A 22240-nucleotide genomic window follows, 5' to 3' on the forward strand; every position below is an offset into this window, starting at 1 on the left:
GGACATCCTGATTCCCCTGCGTCTACCCCAGCGCTTAGAACAGTGCTCGGCACATAGTAAGCGCTTAACAAATACCAACAAATACCAACATTATTATTATGGCTTATGAGATAGGGAGGATAGTGGTGCTGTCTACTGTGATGGGGAGGACAAGGTTTGGGTGGGAAAATAATGATGATGATAATTATGGTATTAGTCGCTTACTATCTGCTGAGCACTCTTCTAAGCCTTAGGGTAGATACAGGGTAATCAGATTGTACCAAGTGGGGCTCACATTTTTTTAATCCCCATTTTTACAGATGAGGTAACTGAGGCACAGAGAAGTTAAGTGACTTGCCTAAGTTAACCCAATAGACAAGTGGTGGAGCCGGGATTAGAACCCACGTCCTCTGGCTCCCAAGCCAGTGCTCTTTTCACTAAGCCACATTGCTTCTCATAACTCAAAATGAGTTATGTTTTGGGTATGTTGAGTTCGAGTTGTTGGAGGGCCAGTGGTAATGAATTCCTGAAGACAGGAGTAAATGTGAGGCTGCAGAGAAGGGGACAGATCAGGGCTGGAGGTGTAGATTTGGGAATCATGCACATACAGATGGTGGTTGAAACCATGGCAGCAAGTGAGCTCTCCAAGTGAGTGGGTATAGATGGAGCATAGAAGATCCCAAACTGAGCCTTGAGGGACACCCACAGTTAGGGGGTGAGAGGCAGAAGAGGATCCTGCGAAAGAGATGGAGAAGGAGCAGTCAGAAATAGGAGGAAAACCAGGACAGTGTCAGTGAAGCCAAGGATAGATAATGGTTTCAGGAGAAGGAGCTGAGAGGAGAAGGAAGATTAGGATAGAATGGAGGCTGTCAGATATGGCAAGAAGAAGATCATTTGGTGACTTTAGAGAGGGCAGTTTCTGTGGAGTGAAGGGGGCAGAAACCAGATAGGAAGGAGTCAAGGAGAGCATTGGAGGAGAGGAAATGGAGTCGGTGGGTGTAGACAATGCACTCGAGGAGTATAGAGAAGAATGGAAAGGAGGGAGATGGGGTGGTAACTGAAGGGAGCTTGTTAGGGTCAAGGCAGGGGTTTTTTTTGCTTTTTTTTTTTAGGATGGAGATACAGGAGCATGTATGAAAGCAGAGGGAAAGAAGCCATTGGGAAGTAAATGGCCAGAGAAGGAAGAAGGGAGGGGACAAGTGTTTTGAAAGGGATGGGATCAGAGATGCAGGTGTAGCAGGTAGATTTTGAGAGGAGGCAGGAGATCTCCTCTAGATACTGCTAGGAGAGATGGGAGAGTTGAGGAGGGCAGGAGAGAGGAGGGACTGGAGATTTTAGGGTGATCACACCTGATGGTTTCATATATATCAAAGTTTTTGCCAATTCATAAGGGGTAAGAGATGGGGGGGTGGTGCAGAGGGGCAGGGGATGGTGGGAGGGAGTTAAATGCCTGGAACAGCTGGCACAGGAAATGTGTCTGGAAGTCATAAAGGATGGAGAACTATTGTTGTTGGGCAGAGAAAAGGATAGAATTTAAAGCATGTGAGATTGAATTTGAGATAGATAAGGTCAACCTGGTAGATGGACAAGATCAGTAAGTGTTTTTGCTAGAATGCTGTTAGGGAATTAGGTAACATTCACCTGAAAATGTGAGCCTATTTGGATATGGCATTTTATGGTGTATGAAGAAATAGTTTTTGTGCCTGCACATATATGTACAGGCCTGTATTGTCAGCCTGAACAGCACAAGTTTTCCTTAATGTGCGGTTGTTTACAAGAGTGCAACCCTTTGGGATATAGAGGAACTGGCTGTTCTTCTCTTTGAAAACCTTTCCCTCTATCTTGTATTCTTAATTGGTAAAAACGTTTTATTTTCTTCTCTTCACAGCACCGAAAGGTTCAGCTAAACCAGAACCATATCAACATAATGAGGCTATTCCAGACATCACGAAATTTATTCAAGCCATCCATTTTGCCTTAATTCGGTGTCGTAAGGACACTTCAGCCGATTTCAATGTTGTCGTAGCAAAATACGTAAATGAATATTTTAAGGGATGCTTTGGTTCTGATAAGTATAGAGAATTTGTCATGTATCCGTATGACTCACGGCTGGACGATAGAAAATTCTTATATTCTGCACCAAAAAACAAATCCCATTTTGACAGTTCCTTGCAAAACTATATCTTTGGGTCTGATGCTTATCAACTTCGTGTTGACAAAGTAAAAGAACTGATGGAAGGAAATAGGAAAATCCATCAGTTCAGTCCCATTTCAGATTATGAAGGCACAGAAGAAAATGACTTTTCAAAAATTGTATCTCGCAAAAGAAATAACTCCAAAAGTGAAATTGTGAAAGATGCAAAGCGTAAGCCATATTTTTGTGGGGATTATGATCAGGAAAGGCTCAAAGAATTGATAAATTTAATTCAGTGTAGGAAAAAGAAATCAGGTGGGGAATCTGATACAGAAGATAATAGGAACCCAAGTGGTATGAAGAGGAAACTGGAAAATCTTCCTGAAAATGTGAGGAAGCTCCAAAAAACGGGTGATTTGTCAGAAAGCCGACGCCAGTATGAAGGTGAGAGATCAAATTCCTAAAGTGTAAGTTGATTAATTATGGTACTTGTGTAAAGCACTTACTATATGCCAAGCACTATTCTAAACTCTGGGGTAGATACAAGTTAATAAGGTTGGACACAGGCCCTGACTCACACGGGGCTCACACTCTTAATCCCCATTTTGCAGATGAGGGAACCAAGGCCCAGAGAAATGAAGGGACTTGCCCAAGGTCACACATCAGACAGGTGCCAGAGCTGGGATTAGAACCCAGGTCCTTCTGATTCCCAGGCTCATGCTCTATCCAGCAAACCATGCTGCTTCTCATATATAGCTGTCCTTCATTTTTGAAAATAAGACCCTATTCACGGGTGGAAAATGTGGCTGAGAAGTTGAATGTGTGACCTCTATGCCTTGCCGTGTTGTTTGCGCTTAAGGATTTGCTCCACAAATGGGTTTGTTCCATGAGGCCTGTCTCCATTTTTGAGCCAGCCTGTCCTTTGATATCCTAATCTTCATGAAACCTTAGCTCAGGGAGCACAACCCTGTTGACACTCAATCCATTTTCTCTCTGATATTGTATGCAAGATAAAGTTTAACTGGATGTGGTCTGCTGGTGAATTGGTACTGAGTTTGAGGTAGGTGACATTTCAGGCACCTTCTCTGGCCCCTCCCTCATTCACTGGTGATCAATGCACCGTTAAATAGTGCCACTCCAACACCAGGGTGTTGCCAAGTGTGCCTGCTGATTCATCAGTGATTGAATACCTCAAAGTGCTTATCTGTATAGTACTCTTAAAAGGCATCCCTAAATAGCCCGTACTGCTATGGCTTTTTATGTTGCCTTTAGATCACTTCAAACATTTTAAATAATTAAGACTCCATTGGTTTGCAAGATGTATGTGCTTGCCACATTCAGCAGTGGTATTAAAAAACAACAACCAAAAAACAGATGAGGATTAAGCATTACCTTAAGGATTAAGCCCATATCATTCGCCTCTACCACCCACTCCAGTTACTTGTTGCCGTCATCTACCGCCCTCCCGGTCCCACCTCCGACTTCTTCAACCACCTTGACCCCTTTCTCACCTTCCTTCTCTCCTTCTCTCTGCCCACTCTGATCCTTGGAGACTTCAACATCCATACGGATGTACCCGACGACTCCTCTGCCGCCCGCCTGCTATCCCTCCTCGACTCTGCCGACCTCCTCCTCCACCATACCGCGCCCACTCACCGACTCGGTCACACCCTCGATCTTGTCATCTCCTACCGCTGCACTATCTCCTCCCTCACCAACTCTGAAATCCCTCTCTCTGACCATAACCTTCTCACCTGCCTCATCTCTCACACTCCCTCCCCCTGCAAATCTTCGCTACTGCCCCACAGAGACCTCCGCTCTCTCGATCCCATCCATCTTTCCAATAGCATCTCTCCTCACCTTGCCGCCCTGTCCTCTCTTCCCACTCTCGACGAGCGGGTCTCCTCTCTCAACTCCACCCTCTCTACTCATCTCAACTCTCTCGCCCCCCTTTCCCTCCGCCGCTCTCGCTCCACTAACCCACAGCCCTGGATCACCTCCTCCGTCCGCCTCCTACGCTCCTATGCTCGAGCTGCTGAGCGCTGCTGGCGAAAGTCCAAGCACCGAGCCGACCTCACACACTTCAAATTTATCCTTTCCTGCCTTAACTCTGCCCTCTCCTCCGCCAGGCAAAGCTGCTTCTCCTCCCTCATCGACACCCATGCCCGTCACCCCCGCCGATTGTTCCGGACCTTTAACTCTCTCCTTAGGCCCCCTGTTCCTCCCCCTCCCCCATCTCTCACCCCCAATGATCTGGCCACCTATTTCCTCACGAAAATCAACACGATCAGGTCTGAGCTCCCCAAAGTCACCCCTCCGCCTCTCCCCTCCCCCGCACCGACCCCCTCCCCTACTTTCCCATCCTTCCCTGCAGTATCCTCAGAGGAGATCTCCTCCCTCCTCGCAAGTGCCACCCCCTCCACCTGCGCCTCGGACCCCATTCCCTCTCACCTTCTTAAAACCATCGCCCCTGCCCTCCTCCCTTCCTTAACTTCTATTTTTAACCACTCAATCTCCAAGGGCTCCTTCCCCTCTGCCTTCAAACATGCCCACGTCTCCCCCATCCTAAAAAAACCCACTCTTGACCCCACTTCCCCCTCCAGTTATCGTCCTATCTCCCTACTACCCTTCCTTTCCAAAATCCTAGAACGAGTCGTCTACAATCGATGCCTAGAATTCCTTAACTCCCATTCTCTCCTAGACCCCCTCCAATCTGGCTTCCGTCCCCTCCACTCTACCGAGACTGCTCTCTCTAAGGTCACCCATGACCTCCTTCTTGCCAAATCCAATGGCTCCTACTCCATTCTGATCCTCCTTGACCTCTCTGCTGCCTTTGACACTGTCGACCATCCCCTCCTCCTCCATACCTTATCTCACCTTGGCTTCACGGACTCTGTCCTCTCCTGGTTCTCCTCTTACCTCTCTGGCCGATCATTCTCGGTCTCCTACGCTGGAGCCTCCTCCCCCTCCCATCCTTTAACTGTTGGAGTTCCTCAAGGGTCAGTTCTTGGCCCTCTTCTGTTCTCCATTTACACTCACTCCCTCGGTGAACTCATCCGCTCTCACGGCTTTGACTACCATCTCTACGCAGATGACACGCAGATCTACATCTCCGCCCCTGTCCTCTCCCCCTCCCTTCAGGCTCGCATCTCCTCCTGCCTCCGGGACGTCTCCACCTGGATGTCGGCCCGCCACCTAAAACTCAACATGAGCAAGACTGAGCTCCTCATCTTCCCTCCCAAACCCGGTCCGCTCCCAGACTATCACCGTGGATGGCACGACCATCCTTCCCGTCCCGCAGGCCCGCAATCTCGGTGTCATCCTTGACTCGTCCCTCTCGTTCACCCCACACATGCTATCCGTTACCAAGACCTGCCGGTTTCACCTCTACAATATCGCCAAGATCCGCCCTTTCCTCTCCACCCAAACGGCTACCTTACTATTACGGGCTCTCGTTATATCCCGGCTAGACTACTGTGTCAGCCTTCTCTCTGACCTCCCTTCCTCCTCTCTCGCCCCGCTCTGGTCTATTCTTCACTCCGCTGCCCGGCTCATCTTCCTGCAGAAACGATCTGGGCATGTCACTCCCCTTCTTAAACAACTCCAGTGGTTGCCTATCGACCTCCGCTCCAAACAAAAACTCCTCACTCTAGGCTTCAAGGCTCTCCATCACCTTGCCCCTTCCTACCTACCTCTCCTCCCTTCTCTCTTTCTACCGCCCACCCCGCACGCTCCGCTCCTCTGCCACCCACCTCCTCACCATCCCTCGGTCTTGCCTATCCCGCCGTCGACCCCTGGGTCACGTCCTCCCGCGGTCCTGGAACGCCCTCCCTCCTCACCTCCGCCAAACTGATTCTCTTCCCCTCTTCAAAACCCTACTTAAAAATCACCTCCTCCAAGAGGCGTTCCCAGACTGAGCTCCTCGTCCCCCTCTACTCCCTCTGCCATCCCCCCTTTACCTCTCTGCAGCTAAAGCCTCATTTTCCCCTTTTCCCTCTGCTCCTCCACCTCTCCCTTCCCATCCCCACAGCGCTGTACTTGTCCGCTCAACTGTATATATTTTCGTTACCCTATTTATTTTGTTAATGAATTGTACATCGCCTTGATTCTATTTAGTTGCCATTGTTTTTACGAGATGTTCTTCCCCTTGATGCTGTTTATTGCCATTGTTCTTGTCTGTCCGTCTCCCCCGATTAGACTGTAAGCGCGTCAAACGGCAGGGACCGTCTCTATCTGTTGCCGACTTGTTCATCCCAAGCGCTTAGTACAGTGCTCTGCACATAGTAAGCGCTCAATAAATACTATTGAATGAATGAATGAATACCTGCTGCCGCCTCCAAGGGTGCACAGAAATACTCTGTCCCACAGCCATATACTGCAACCGTTAACCCTGATCTGTTGCCTTGAAGTACCGTCTGCTTGTCACAAGGTGGTTGGATGTTTAAGGATTAAAGCAAGAGCTGTGGTCAATTCAGGGTCTGGCCAAGCTTTCCCCCCTTTAAGCAGATGTGAAGTTTGAGGACAGCAAGATTTTAAAATTCTTTTGGTGGGCATAAGTTTGAGTTATGCAAGGACAGAAGGTATTTTGGAGTTTTGTAGATTCTTGTATCAGTGTCAGAAAAGTGACAATTTGGAATGATGACAATGATGACAATTTGGCATGGCCAAGTGGAAAGAGCATGGGCCTGGGAATCAGAGTCCCTGGGTTCTAATCTCTGCTCCATCACGTACCTGCTATGTGACCTTGGGCAAGGTCCTTGTGACCTTGGTCACTTAATCTTCTCTATGCCTCAGTTCCTTCATCTACAAAATTGGGGCTAAATATCTGTTATCCCTCCTATTTAATCTGGGAGCCCCATGTGGGACTTAATTATTCTGTATCTACCCCAGTGCTTAGTTCAGTGCTTGGCATATAGTAAGCACTTACCAAATACCACAATTATTATGATTGTGGGAACCTCTGCCTTCTGATTTTTGGGGGGAATTGTGTATTCATGGGAAGGTTTTTCTGACTGAAGTTCAAGGTGCATTTTTTCCCACGTAGAGATGGGCTTTTCCAAATGGATTTTAAGGGGGGCATAAACTTAAAGCGTTGGAAATTTGCATTTTAGAAAGGTCTTTATCTTGTGTGTATATATCATTATCATTCTGCAGTTATTCTTAAGATATTAGAAATGTCTTCAAGTCCTGTATAATGTTTAAAATAAATATAACTTGCTCTCAGGCTCATCTCTACACTATAACATCTATAGTATAGCATACACATAGAATTTAAGCTATTGTGTGTATGTATGTGTGTGTGTGTGTGTGTATTATACATCTCTATATTATTCAATCAGTGTTATTTCAATCAATTGCAGAACACTGTACTAAGTGCTTGGGAGAGTTCAATACAACGGAGTTGGTGGACGTGCTCCCTGCTTAGAATGAGCCTATAGTCTGGGTTTATACTATGTTAAAATCTAGAATTAGAATGAGAAGCAGCGTGGTCTAGTGGAAAGAGCATGGGCCTAGGAGTCAGAAGGACCTGGCTTCTGGCAGTTGTTGGCTGTGTAACCTTGGACAGGTCACTTAATTTCTCTGCCTCAGTTGCTGTATCTGTAAAAATGGGGCTGAAATTCCTGTTCTCTCTCCTATTTAGACTGTGGGCCCCATGTGGGACAAGGACTCTGTCTAATCTTCTTAACTTCTATCTACCTCACGCTTAGAACAGTGCTTGACACAGAGTAAGCATTTATCAAATGCCATAATTATTTTTATTATTATAAAAAGGGTGAAAAAACATGTTTATAGGCCCACTAGACTACGTCAGTCGTGGCTTACCTGCACTGAATTCTCTCCTACTTTTGATTTTTTTTCCTTTCATCTGTTGGGTATCTTCCATACTTGTAGACCCCAAAAGCTGCAATTTGAGTTCAGGTAGTTGGGTTTTTTTTGTTTGTTTGTTTTTTTGTTTGTTTGTTTTTTACTGCTTTCAGGCCCAGTTTGGTTTGACTTTGTACCCAAACTTCCTTTAATGGAAAATGCATGCCAGAACAGGGAGCGACAGTGAAGGTGGCTAGTAAGAGTAATGAGGAGTGAAGGGGAAAGTCTTTAAAGGAGGATGAGAATCAAAAAGTGTTCCCAAGGAAGAAGAGGAGAGGTGCACAGCTGGTCAGAAAGTACAAATAGACACTGTTTTACTTTTTGGGGAGCTCTTAAACTGCTTTGACAAATTAAATACAAATTCAGTGTTACTGCTTTCTGGTACATTTAATCTCCAGGGAATAAATATTTCTAAAATCTTTTATTTGGTCTTTAAATGTCTTGCATACTTAAGCCATGTTGCATCATTTTTGCTGGTTTAATAGTATCTACTTGGCACCTAAATACCAAAGCCAGGTTCTGAGTGAGGAAAATAAAATGCTGAGACTTAAATGACAGTTGTAAATGTATACACTTGCTGTCATACTCTTAACAAATACATATTTTTAAATTTGTCACTAATAAACATTTTTTCCTCTGTTCTTCCCACCTTCCCCTCCTTTCCTAAAGGGGGCTGTTCATCAGACTCTCCACAATCTGTTTTCTCACTTATCAGTGGACTTGGCGGACACGATACCGACTTGAGACAGCAAGATATTTCGGACTCTGGTGTTACTGACACACATGGACTAATTAAATTGCTTTTAGAAACTTTAGCTAATGGAGGACAATTGGATTCATCTCTGGCCCGTTCCGTCAGCCAAGCCTTAGGATTGAGTACCGATGAGTCATATGAAGATCTAAGACAAAGACGTGAATATGAATTTATTCCTATGCAGGAAAATGATGAATATGGACAGCCTGGTGCTATAAAAGTGGAAAATGTAAATTTTAAGGATCCACAATGCTCAGAAATGTTGGAAACTGATGCATTGTGTTTGAAATATCCCATTGACGTTGACTTAAGGGTTTCTTCCAGCAAAATAGGGACCGAACTTACTCCACAGTTGAAAGAAGTAAGCACTATTATTTTTTTTTAAAAAATGCTCTCAATTGGATCTTTCTTGATACAGAGTTACTATTTAGGGCTGCTTGTAATGGTGAACAAATTATGTTGATAAACCACATTATGATTGTGGTAGGGATTTCCCACATAGAAGTAGGTGGCTTCCGTAGCCGTTGTCTCTTCCCTTGACGTGAACTCCTTTCGTCTCTCTGATTGGCCTCCTTGACCATTTAATTTGTGGTAAAGAAAATGTGATGGGAATTAACAATTTTTCTACAGTGTATTCCGCAATTAGCCATGTGATTTGAATGATTTCGAGTTTTCATTTAGCTTTAAATTTGATGTTGCTTTTACGAACAGGCCAAGTGGTTAAATGGTTTTGTCAGTATTCCTAGTGCCACCAGCCTCATAGTAATAATAATGATATGTGCCAAGCACTGTTCTAACCTCTGGAGTCGACACAAGCAGATCAGGTTGGACACCGTCCCTGGGGCTCACAGTCTTCATCCTCATTTTACAGGTGAGGTAACTGAGGCCCAGTGAAGTGACTTGCCCAAGATCACCCAGCAGACTTGTGGCAGGGCCGGGATTAGAGCCCAGGTCCTTCTCACTTCAAGGCTGATGCTGTATCCACTAGGCCAGACTGCTTCTCAGTCTGCTCATACCCAGATGAGAAATTCCCATAAAACATGGGGGTTTTAGCTCCAAACAGCTGCTAAGAAAATTCAAGCCAGTGTTTACCCCCAAGAGAAAGGATGGACAAAAGGGGATGTGTTAAAGTGCCTTTAGCACTGGAATAGTAATAATGGCAGTTAAGTTCTTATGATGTGCAAAGCACTGTGCTAAGTGTTCAGGTAGATAGACACTTTTTAGATCAAGCATGGCCCCTGTCCCACACAGAGCTCCAGCTAAGTGGGGGGAAAGACTGATAAATAGAACAATGAGAATGAAGTAAAAATAAGTTAAAAATTAAGCAAGGTAAATGTCACCATAAACCATTAATTTTTACAGTAAGTTGTTGACAGTTGACAGGTGTTGGAGAGAGAATCCAACTCCTAACTGCCCCAAGCAGAAGTCCCTTTTTAACTGCCACTGCTGGCCCCAGGGCTCCTGAGCTTATTTAAAAAAAAAAAAAAAAAAAAAAGCTGGGCGCTCACCTAAGAAAATGAAAAATACTTAAATGCTACTTTCTCCGTTGAGTTACTGAGGAAGGCTTAGGAAGAAACATCATCTGGGTCATATCACAAAGCAGCCAGTTTTCCTTTAAGTATCATTTAATTTACACATGTTGTTATTACCGATTATTCTTCTTTACTTTTTAAATTAGGCTGCCAGACTGTCACCATGCAATAGTTAAATAATTATAGTAAAGTAGTTGTAGTTAAGTAATTGTACCTTAATTCTTTTAAGAGAAATTGTGTTCTTGATTATTTTTTGTTTTTTAGGATCCAAATTCTGGGAGCATGAGTAGTTTTGATAGCTATAGCCCATGTCCTACTACACCTGTGGAACACGGATACCATAGGCAGCATTCCAGCTCAAATAATGGAGAGGCTGAAATGCACTGGAAATTAATTCCAATTACAGGTGAGAATAAGTAGCTTGATCTAGTCTGCCTTAAGTCTGAGCTTATGGAAAATAACCCATTTCTAAAGGTGTGTATCTTTCCTAGATCCCACTCTTGGTTCACTTTTGTGTGTACTTTCTATCTCTTAAGTAATGTCTTATTTGATTTTTATAGTTGGCAAGAGGCATCCTAGATACTTGGAATTGAGTGGGTAAAAATTTGATTATAAACCTTAAGGTGAGGTTTATCCACATGCAGCAGGAGTGCAGTCTTTTGTTGCTGGAATGCATGACCTGATAAGTGGTTGGCAAAGCTTTCTCACCTTCAGTGAAGTGAGGAAATACACAGATGAAGCAACACTGGATAATTTTCCATTAAACACTGTCTTCTGTACCTCCTTGAATAAGTTTCCTCTTCACTAAACCCACTTAAACCATCTAGGAATTATTTCTTAGCATAAGACATCTTAGAGAGACTTCTCTATCTCTTGATGACCTGAGCTATCTAAATCCCAACTGCCTAGGAAAACTCTAGCTGTGAGAGGAGAAGAATGAGTGGCTGTTTGAACAATAATCAGAGAATTTGAAGATGTCAGGTTTCCAGATAACTCCAAGGAGGGTCTTTGAACTTCCATACTTGTGAATAGGAGCTTCTGGTTCTCATTTATTTTCTAAAAAAACCCCACCACCAAATGACAAAAATTGGTCAGTCTGCTCTTTCATTCAGAACATCTTCTCTTTATTCAGTCCGCTTATTCATTTTGTGAGGGGAAGAAAGGCAAATATTTTACCAAAAGAAGAGGGCGCATGTATGACTTAGGTTAGTTATTAGGCCTGCGGAGGCATACAAGGAAGGCTCTGCTACTTGAAGAATTCTAGTTGTAGCTGGCAACGATTTCTACTCAGGGCCTTATTAGGAAGGGTTAGAGATCCTGGAGTTGGTAGCCAAGATACATATATTACCAGCTGAAAAGTGGAGTATTCTGTTGTATTCATTGGTTATGTGTGAATATGGTTCTGTGTCCACATTATGCCCCTGTAGTTTTTGGCAGTGGAATGGCAGGTGAAAACTCTATATTTGGTTCCTTGTAGCTGATGCAGTCATTCATCTACTAGGCAGTATGTTAAATGAGACTATCTAAGAACTCTCTTGGAAGCTTTTCCTAAATTGAAAAGGAAGAAGCATCTTATCTCTAAGTGTTCTGCCCCAGGATTAACTTTGACAGTAGGATTAATGCCTTTGTAGCATTTTGGGGTGGTCTGAAAGGTGCAAAATAGCTAATATCTTTTGGAGAAAATCTATAAATGCTAACTGCTGCTCTCCCTCAGGAGGGACTGGAAGAAGTACAGAGGATCAACTGGGAAAGCATGATGATAACCAAACATCAGGTGAGAAGGATAGTTGTTTTGCTTTAATTTATTCCAGTATGCCTTTGCCCCAGAACTGCAGTCTGCTTTTCTGATAACATATCAGTGAGGTATGACCATGGTGTGAATGGAATCCTTTCGTTGGAAGCAAACCTTGAATGTTATTCTTAGCCTGTAGTCTTAGGCTTTTTGATCATCAATGGATTGATATGTCATATGCACTTATTTATTAAGAGAAATCCTTCCAAAGAACCTTTGAATTTTCTTCATCTTAAACTCTGCCCCTCAATATTCTCCTAAGGAGGTCCATCACCTTTTTTTTTTTTTAACCTGTCATTTGGAGTCTCTAGTAAGAAGCAGTCACACAAGTCTTTCAGTTAGGGTTGGGGAGAGTGGGTGGCAAAGGAAGTTATCTCATTTGTTTAAAGTAAATTTTCTTCCTGTATAAGAATGTCTTGGAATGACAGGACAGTCTTATAGTTTTAAAACTGTCCAGGTAATAGAAACATTTTAAGACTAAGTGAAGAGGTGTCTGAGTCCCATTTATGTTTAACCAGGAGTCTTTAAATTCAGTCCGATTGTGGTATTCAAATATGATCTCCAGTTTCTTTTGAAGAACATTGTAGTAGAGGTTATTTCTTATTGCTAGGTAGTCGGTGGGTCGCTTCTTTCATTCAACTGCATCTTCCTTTTCTTCTGGAACATTTAGTATCAACTTCTGATTTGGAAGAAGAAAAGCAATAGACGTTCTCATTTCCATTGTCATTTGAGCAAGACTTTCTGGTGGCTACCTTGTCTTCCCCCCCAAAAGATAAACTGTCAAACTTCATTTTAGGTTTTCTTGACCTAGATGTAGGTAGATGAGGTAAGGTAGGAAGAGATCCAAATTGAACTGAAAAATGAAGAAATTTCAGCATTCCAGTTGCCTTTTGGATGATTGACACCTGGCCTAAATGTACTTTTTGTTTCTCCTTGACTCTTGGGACCCAAAAGCATAGATATGAATGATGATGCCTTTGTAGAACTCCTCTTATGTGTCATTATCTACTTCTTTCCACTTTCCACTTACAAAGCACAGAGATATGCTTTTCTTAAACTTCACATTTCAGTGGGTACTAGGTCATATTTGATCAAAATAATGGGCAGAGCATGGCAAATACTGTTTTTTTTTTTTTTTTTTAAAAACCATGGCAAACATTTTAGTAGCAGTTGCATAATGTAAATACCATTATTGGGTCAGACCAGTAGCCATCCAGCCCAGTTTTCTGTCTCCAACAGGGCGTGTATAGGGTCACTCTAATGATGGATGTACCATCTAACATTCTGAACTTTCCTTCATGAGTTCATCCAGATCCCTCTTGGACCCGGGGTTAATTTCTGCCCCTTAACTTCCTATAGGAACAGATTCCATAGGTTTACTAGCTGCTTTGGGAACTGATTCTTTGGTTAGGAATGGACTACTTTCAAGCTTCTGTAGTGCCCCCATATCCTAATGATGGGGGGATTGATGCACAACAATTCTGTTTGCCCTGCTCATAACCTAAATGAAAACAACATATCTATTAAAGTCTTGTTTTGACAATATGGGAAATCTTCAACATGAGTAAAGTTGTTTTTCAGAAACGGCAACATAAATTGGGAAATGGCTGGTAGGCAGCAGTCACTATTTATGAAGTGCTGAAGCAAGCTATTGGATCTTAATTCCCACTTTGGGCTCCTTCAAATTGGGCTAATAATGCCTCTGTAGTAATGAGTAGTGTGGAGTGTTTGTAACCTGATTAGAAAATCTCTAAGCACAGACTCTGTAGAGAGTGGAACCACCGTGTAGTAAATGTCATGTGAGGATGTTTAAGCTATAGATTGAGAATATTCAAATTTGTCCTGCACATTTGAATCAATGCATTATCCAAATGAAATTTTTATGTGGGAGAAGTATCTTAAAAATTAGGGTGCTTAATGTAGTTGGTCGGATTTTCTTCTATCCTACACTTCATCACTAGTTGAAGAATACATTTAGTCCTTTTGGCAGAGATTACCATAATGGAAGCTTCTTCAAGCAGTTAATTGGGACTTTTATAAGAAAAAAGTCAAACACCCAATCCTTTGGGCAATAATTTCTGTAGAAGAAAATATACATGCATTAATTTGGGTTTTCACTAGAAGAGCAGCTGCTTCTACGAGTTGCCCTTTTGTATTCCAGAACATGCATTGAATGAGCTTGCATTACATTGTGTATATATAGTGTGAATTTGACACTTCAGTAAATAGAAACTGACTTTGTAGAAAATGATTTTAGTTCTTGAAAAATATTCATACATAGAAAATTGTGGTTCTTAAGAAAAAATGTGGGCGCAATTGAGGTAAACTGTAAGCTAAATCTATTCACAATTTCCTTGGATGGTTATCAATGTGATCGTCATATTTGGTGAATTTACTATGATTTTGATGTAAATATAGGATCGCCACTGTAATCCTAATGTGCTACTAGTGGGGTTTTTCCTCCTCTTAGGCTACTCTTACATGACTTTGCTACAGGAAAGGTCCTTGTCTTCATAAACTCACTAGTTTCAGGTAGTAAGGAAAGTAGGCAGCAATTGTGTTTAGTTCTTTAAAAAATGTTTAGTATGACTGTAAGGATCATAGCTAGTTCTGACTTGTAGAAGAACCCAAGGATTGCATGAGCTCTTGAGAAGGACCTGTCCTGCTAAAACAAGGATGATGATCGATCAATCAATCAGTGGTATATATTGAGCTCTTACTGTGTACAGATTACTGTACTAAGTATTTCGGGAAAGTACAGTAGAGTTGTTAAATGTGATTCTTGCTCATAAGGAGCTTCTAAGGAAAGTGAGCATTGATTCCTTCACTATTCACTGCTCCAATATAGCACTTGCTCGAGCACTTTAACCTGGAGTTCTACCACAAACACTGTAGAAGAAAAAGACTTTCTTCTCACTAGTCTCGAAGTCTTCTCACTAATAATTCAGAACCAGCTAATACCCATAAGAGATTCACAAGCTAGAGAAGCAGTGTGGCCTAGGGGAAAGAGCCCATTGCTGGAAGGCCAAGGACCTGGATTCTAATTCCAGCTCTGCCACTTACTTGCTGTGTAACCTTGGGTGAGTCACTTAACTTCCCTGTGCTTCGGTTCCCTCATCGGCAAAATGGGGGTTCAGTACCTGTGGTTCCTCCTCCAGTCCCCTAGACTCTAAGCTCATTGTGGGCAGAGACTGTGTCTGTTTATTGTTATACTCTCCCAAGTGCTTTGGACAGTGCTCTGTTCACGGTAAGTGCTCAATAAATGACTGAATGAATGAATTATATCGAGCCCAGTGCTTAGTACAGTTATTGACACATAATAAGCATGTAACAAATACTGCTATTATCATTTCTATGAGTGTTTCCCTGCAATCCCCTCCCCACGTGTTTCCTTCTTATCATTCTATATCCTTCTGCCCCCCACTATTCTGCTTTTTCATTGGTGGTGGTGGTGCTACTCTTCCTCTTCACTCTTCCCTTTACCTTTGGTGGGTGCATTTTCCCTGGAGACTGAAACTGCAAAGCATAAACAGTACCATATTACAGAGTCGGACCAATGGTCCTTCTAGCCCAGTGTTGCGTCTCCAACGCTGGATTCTTGAGGAAACCATGCGATGGCTGTTGTCCCAGAGGTCCATCCAATGTTTAGATAATCATCTAACATCCCTAGTTTTCCCTTTAGTAACACTTTATGGACTCATCATCCATGAATTTGTCCAACTCCCCCCTTAAATGTACTGATATTTTTTGCATGAACAAACTTCCTGTGATAATATTCTCAATGCTGCCATCTGCTTTGAAAGGAAGTTTTTCATTTTGTTTTTGAACCCACCACCCTTATGGGTGTTCTTTCCCATATTGTAGAATTTATTGACTTCAATTCTGTGTTCATCCTGTCCTTCATGATCTTGTAGATTTCAGTCTTGCCCTTCCTGTACACCCTGAATCTTTTCAGATAGCCAAAACGCAGCGTAACATTTGGAGTATATTTCTTCATGTATTCTAGATGTTTTGTAAGTTTTTCTTTTTTGCAATTGGACTGTTAATATGTCTTAATGATAGTTTCAAATCTAAACTGAAAAAAAAAATCTTGGGGTAATAATAATTATGGTATTTGTTAAGCGCTTACTATGTGCTGGGGTAGATACAAGGTAATCATGTTGTCCCAAGTGGGGCTCACAGTCTTAATCCTCATTTTATAGATGAGGTAACTGAGGCACAGAGAAGATAAGTGGCTTGCCCAAAGTCACACTGCAGACATGAAGCGGAGCTGGGGTTTGAACACCCATCTCCTCTGACTCCCAAGCTCGTGCTCTTTCCACTAAGCTGTTCCACTTCTGTACTCTTAGATCATATAGTCCTATAGTTCATAAAATTTTGGTACCCTAATATTTTGCGGTAGGGTGTCTTGATTTTAGAGACAGAAGATTTGGAGTGGGCAGTATTTTAAATTTTTTCTACTGTGTACATTTCTTGTAAGTCTACTTGGATGTTCTTATAATGAACTCTTCTTGTATAGGTATGAAATCACCAGAGGAACAACTGGTTTATCTGCCACCAGAAGATGCCTTTCCTAATGATCCTCGTGTAATAAATAGACAAAGAAGTTCTGATTACAAGTTTCCATACTCTCCATTTTCAGACACCCTAAAGGGGACAATGGAAGATGGAGTATCCACAAGTCAGTTGGAGAAAGTTGAAGAACAGAGTGTGCTAGAAACAAAACATCCTTCTGTAGTTACCCAGGACTCGAGGGGAACAATAAAGAATATAATGCTAGAAGAATATAATATCTTTTCAAGGAAGACTGAAGAATTTTTGAGGCAACATAATATTCCAAATGTCAAAAGACTATCCACATCCACCTTTTCAGCCCAAGGAAGGGCATTAAAATTTTCTAAGTACATGTATTCCCAGGGTTCTGATGTTGGGGTGCAGCAGTATGTAAATAGCTTGCATGAGAAACTGAATGATATTGTTACCATGGCAACACCCTACCAAAGAAATATACCACCATTCAATATTAGTACTGAACTAACCCAAAATGAAGTTGCTGAATTGCCACTGAGTCCTTCAAAAGGTCCGATTGTACAAGTTTCATCAAGTGATAACACCGCGCTGGTACCAGGGCCATTTGATAATGATGGTGTGAAAGATCTCGAGGCTAATGAGCAGCCTTCCTCCACAACTCTATGTTTAGCGGAAGTAGAACTGGATCAGGTAAAAAATACCACAGAGATAATATTGACTTGTGATGCAACTGCCCCCAGTGAGGTTTTTCTGGAATCAACAGAAAAAGAAACACCCAAATCACCTGATAATTTAAGCATTTCTACTCAACCAGCTCTGTCAGATTTTATAAGCCAATTGCAACCTGAAGTGTTTAACAGCTTAGTCAAAATCATTAAAGATGTACAGAAAAACACAGTGAAATTTTACATTCATGAAGAAGAGGAAAATATTCTTTGTAAAGAAATAAAGGTAACTGTATATGTTTTATAGTAATTTAACATGACCTTAAACTTTCAGGTATACATTTATTTCAGAAGTGTACACTTTGGTGGGGGAGGGGAAGGGAGGTGGAGGGAGATACTTGAGTTGGAGTGAAGGAATCTGAGGGCGATTTGTGAGGTTTTTCCTCTGATGCAAGAACCAGCCTTGAAATTGGGAACTCTCAGTGATAGCACCACTATATATTTTGTCTTAAACCTCTCAAACTGCCTTTTTTAAAGGCTTAAGAATGATCGATCTGCTGTCAAGTGGTGTGAATGTGGGGAGCCTTAAAGAGGTAGTGTTACTTGCCCATAGGTTCCCAGCAAATTGATGGCAGAACTAGTTAGTACTGACGTCACCTACCAACACGAAATGTGTGTTCTCCCTTTCGGATGGTCATGCTCTCCCACTCTCAGCTTTTCTCTGAAAAATGATCTTTTCTTTGACATTCTCATGTGTATCAACTAATGTCTTACATCAACTCAGTCACTTTTACCATGGGCAAGCCATGCCAAAGGGATAAAATGGATATACAAGTAGTATGAAATTATAAGTGGCACTTGGAGAGGGCAAATGATGATGGAAAGAAGCATTTACCAGATCCTAGACATGTACCCCTCAAACCCTTCTGAGATTTTAGTGACTTGCTGAATTCTGCCTCTTGCTTCTTTGCATTCAGTTTGGGAGCGGAATTCAGTGTGGTTCTGGTGTGGTCTCCGTAGGCAGTCACAAGGAGATGAACCAGATCTCTAGTAGCTTCAGAATTGCCTCTTGGCCCAGAACGATGTAGTTGATTAAGTGTAAGCCGGTAGTGGAGATCCACTCTGCTTTCAGGTGCTTATTAGAATACTAGGGCATGGAGATTGCCTTTTACTATACAACGATGTACACTGGTTGCTCAACAAGTGGAGTTGACTGACCTACACTGGCAAGTCATTTAACATTTCTATACTTGGGTTATTTGTAAAATAGGAGTAATAATGCCCTCTCTTATGTCTTCGGAATAGAATGTGAGAATTGTCTGAAAGGGCTTGGTTCAGCTTCGAAGAGAAGAATGTTTTTGAATGTTGGGGAGATAAAATGGAAGAATAGATGACCAGTGATAGTTGTGGAGTTTCCAGTACCTGCTATTATTTAAAGAAAAAGAGTAGATAACATCTGTCCTGATGGCTTTGCTATTTGCCTTCCCAGGAATGAGTCTGGGGTCAGATAGTCTCTGGAGGCCCCCTTTTAACACTGGTTTTGTGATTCTTGGGGACAGGCCTGTGCTTTGTTCCTGGGGCTTCCTGACTGTCAGGGTTTACTTAGTGTTTAATGTTTTGTTTAAAATAAAATTTGTATTTTTAGTACTAAGTTTTTTTTAAAAAATCTCAACTTTGAAAAGTTCCTTGGCAGTTTAATACCCATGTTTTTCTTCAACAGGAATACCTTACCAAATTAGGAAATACGGAGTGTCATCCAGAGCAGTTTTTGGGAGGAAGATCAGCATTAGATAAATTGTTGATCATCATTCAAAATGAAGATATTGCAAGTTTCATCCACAAGGTCAGGCCTAATTAACAGTAGTAATTCCTTTAAAAAGCTTAGAAAAGTAGGCTGTTTTCCATACTTGCATTTAAGTATGTGAAAAAAACATGAAAGAGATTACATGTTGAATTTTTCATCTCCAGATAAAATATTGCATTGAGGGCTTCTATTCTCTGGGTTGAACAAAGTCTTTTTTTCCGAAGATGGGATTGCTTGGCAGATCAGCCCTCTGCTAGGATCTTTCTAAGCTTTTAAACTACTAAATTCAAGGAGGTAAAGGCCCTTCTCCATTTGTTTCCTTCCACCTCAAGGCTAAAATTGAGTTCTCTCACTTCTGAATCAGGACAGATATTCTTTTCCCCAGTGCCTTCACCATAAGACCTTATGGCTGGAAATGGGGAGAAGGAAATCAGTATCCTTCCTTGTTTCCCAACTTAAATGTCTCAGACAATGCATCCTCCCACATCCACAGATGAGACCTTGGTAATGATGCTGCTAGAAACTCTAGTTTTTAATGCTTCCCATTCATTCAGTTCATCTCAGAGGGCGTTCTCAGGTGGGATTCTCACCTAGGCCATCCTCTACACAGATCCCTTGAATCTGGGTTAAATCTGTAGGATCAGTTATAGTTTCAACCAGCGTCTTCCTGGTAAGAGGGCGACCTGTGTTGATAAACAGTCAATGCTGGTACAGCCAGGGTCTGCTGTTTCGGTGGAGCCCAAATTTGGAGGTCCTTATGTGAGGCTATTACATTAGGTTCTGATCACTATATTTGTGATGTAGGACAATACAAGGAAAACTATCCCATGTTGGGGATCAGTAGGCACTACTCTTTGTTCTCTCAATTGCAGGGGCATATTGTTTGGTTTTTTTTCCCCACTATAGCTCTAGTTTAAGGCAGCATCTCTCCCCCCAACCTGTAGGTTGTAACAGTAGACAGGATGATAGGGTTGTGAAAACTGTAGGTGGAGCCCTGCAGTGGCCTATTTTATTGGTATGTATCATTATAAGTCCACTCTAGCAGTAAAAAAATATTTCTTTTTTGTTGGCCTCTGCCTCTCTCCCCTCGGTAAAGTTGATAAGGGATAGTGATCTCTGTCACTAGTCACATGATCCAGGTTTGAACTCATCAGTCAGAGATGAGCCCTGCCCTCCTGCCTCTGGGAACGAGCCTGTCATCTGGAATATGAAGGTTTTTTTCCTCCTAGAGTGTCTTCTTGGACTTGGATCAAATGCCCCGCTAGGTTTCCTTCATGAAAGAATTTCTATCTACAGATAGACCCATCAGCTCTTATAGACTAGTCCCAGGTTCCTGTTTCTAGCTGACTATTCCCGAGGATGCCCCAATAATTGATGTTCCATCTTTACCTCAACATATCAAACCTTCACTCATGGATGAGAAAAGTGCTGATCAATGAAGAAATCTCTTTGCCTGGCTTGAACTCCTCCATACATGGATATACCATTCATTCATTCAGTCTTATTTATTGAGTGTTTACTGTGTGCAGAGCACTGTACCAAGTGCTTGGGAAAGTACAGTTCAACAATTAATGGTCACATTCCCTGTCTGCAACGAGCTTACAGTCCAGAGGTGGAGGGAGGCAGACATCAATAGAGATAAATAAAAATGACATATGTGCATAAGCAGGAGGGAGGGCGTTCCAGGGCAGAGCCAGGATGTGAGCTAGGGTTTGGTGGCAAGACAGACGAGGTCAAGGCGCAGTGAGAAAGTTAGCACTAGAGAAGCAAAGTGTGCGGGCTGGGTTTTAGAAGGAGAGAAGCAAGATGAGGTGTAACAGTGTAGTGCCCACCCAAATGTCATGCCTTCTCCCTTTTATTTCTGAAAAGAAATTACCAAGATTAGCTAACTTCATCATTAATAATTACCCCTCCCTTTATAGGCATCTCTTTGTTAAGACATACTTGATACCATTTCTGAAGTTTTCAGTTGGTTAGTGCCAGAGATTCATCCATCTTGAAGAGACAGCATGGCCTAGTGGGAAGAGCATAAACCTGGGAGTCAGAGGACCTGGATTCTAATTCCTGCTTCGCCATTTGCCTGCTGTGAACATGGGCAAAGTACTTAACTTCTCTGTGCCTTACCTCACTAGCCTCATTTAGAAAATGAGGATTAAATACTTGCTCTCCCTCCTACTTAGACTGTGAGCCCCACATGGGATGGGAACCGTGTCTGACTTGATTATCTTGTATCTACTCCAGTGCTTGGAACCTAAGTAAATGATTAACAAATACCACTATTATGATTATTGTTTATTACGGTCTAGAGCGGGAGACAAACATTAACATCAAGTATAGATAGGTACGTAAGTGCTGTGGGATGAATATTAAGTGCTTAAAGGATACAGCTCCCCAGTGCTTAGGGAAGGGAGAGAGAGTAGGGGAAATGAGAGATTCGATGGGAAAGGCCTCCTGGAGGAGGTGTGATTTTAGTAGGGTTATAAAAGTGGGGACAGTAGTGACTTTTTTCTACACATTTAGGTTCCCCCAGGAAGTTCAGGGATGTGGGTGAGGCATTTTTTATCAGTGGGTTGGATTTTTGAAAAATTTGACCAAATTCATGAAGTACAGTTCATCTAGGTCAGGTCTGCTAGTACACTCAGTTCGCTTAAAACAGGTTTTCAAGACGTGATTTGGCTAGGACTTGGCAGAACTGGGGAATGTTCTTCTGATAATGTGCATCTGTCTGGACATACTGCGGTGCGGTGTCGAAAAGAAATGGTTGTGCGCGTGTGTGCGGCGGCGTTGACCTTGAGGTGAGGATAGTTCAGTGTAAGTTTCCCTTCATGTAGGGTTCTGCAAGAATGCAGCCCCTGCATTATAGGAAAACTGGATGTATATTCTAATAATTAAGGTCCCAGATTGTAATCTTACTCTGTTTAGTGCATTAGGTCAGTTATTCAGTAAGCACTCCCATAGTGCGGTCAGCAATGACAGTTTACTTAGCCAGCAACATAAAGTGGTTTAAGGTTTGTAGATCAGTTGATTGGTATTTGAGTGCTTACTGTGTGCAGAACACCATACTAAGCACTTGGGAGTTGGTAGACAGGTTCCCGGCCCACAGTGAACTCACAGTCTAGAGGGTAGAGCTCAGCAGCAGAGTGGTATGTAAGATTATTTAAGGATATTGGGTTGTGTTTTGCTTA

At 42.4% G+C, this 22240-nt stretch overlaps 1 protein-coding gene across 5 annotated transcripts in view; it reads left to right on the forward strand.

The window, feature by feature from the left end:
* Positions 1-22240, forward strand: part of TASOR (transcription activation suppressor) — a 61922-nt gene that overhangs the window by 33755 nt on the left and 5927 nt on the right. For 2 of the 5 annotated variants that reach the window (XM_029050542.2, XM_029050546.2), the window contains exons 15-20: positions 1868-2557; positions 8648-9093; positions 10529-10670; positions 11979-12038; positions 16576-17537; positions 18972-19094. In XM_029050542.2, coding sequence (XP_028906375.1) covers positions 1868-2557; positions 8648-9093; positions 10529-10670; positions 11979-12038; positions 16576-17537; positions 18972-19094 — 2423 coding nt within the window. The remainder of the gene's footprint in view (positions 1-1867; positions 2558-8647; positions 9094-10528; positions 10671-11978; positions 12039-16575; positions 17538-18971; positions 19095-22240) is intronic. The other 3 variants (XM_029050543.2, XM_029050547.2, XM_029050544.2) reach the window with 2 other exon arrangements.

The sequence above is a fragment of the Ornithorhynchus anatinus genome, chromosome X1 (assembly GCF_004115215.2).
Source record: "Ornithorhynchus anatinus isolate Pmale09 chromosome X1, mOrnAna1.pri.v4, whole genome shotgun sequence".
NCBI classification, from domain to species: Eukaryota; Metazoa; Chordata; class Mammalia; order Monotremata; family Ornithorhynchidae; genus Ornithorhynchus; species Ornithorhynchus anatinus.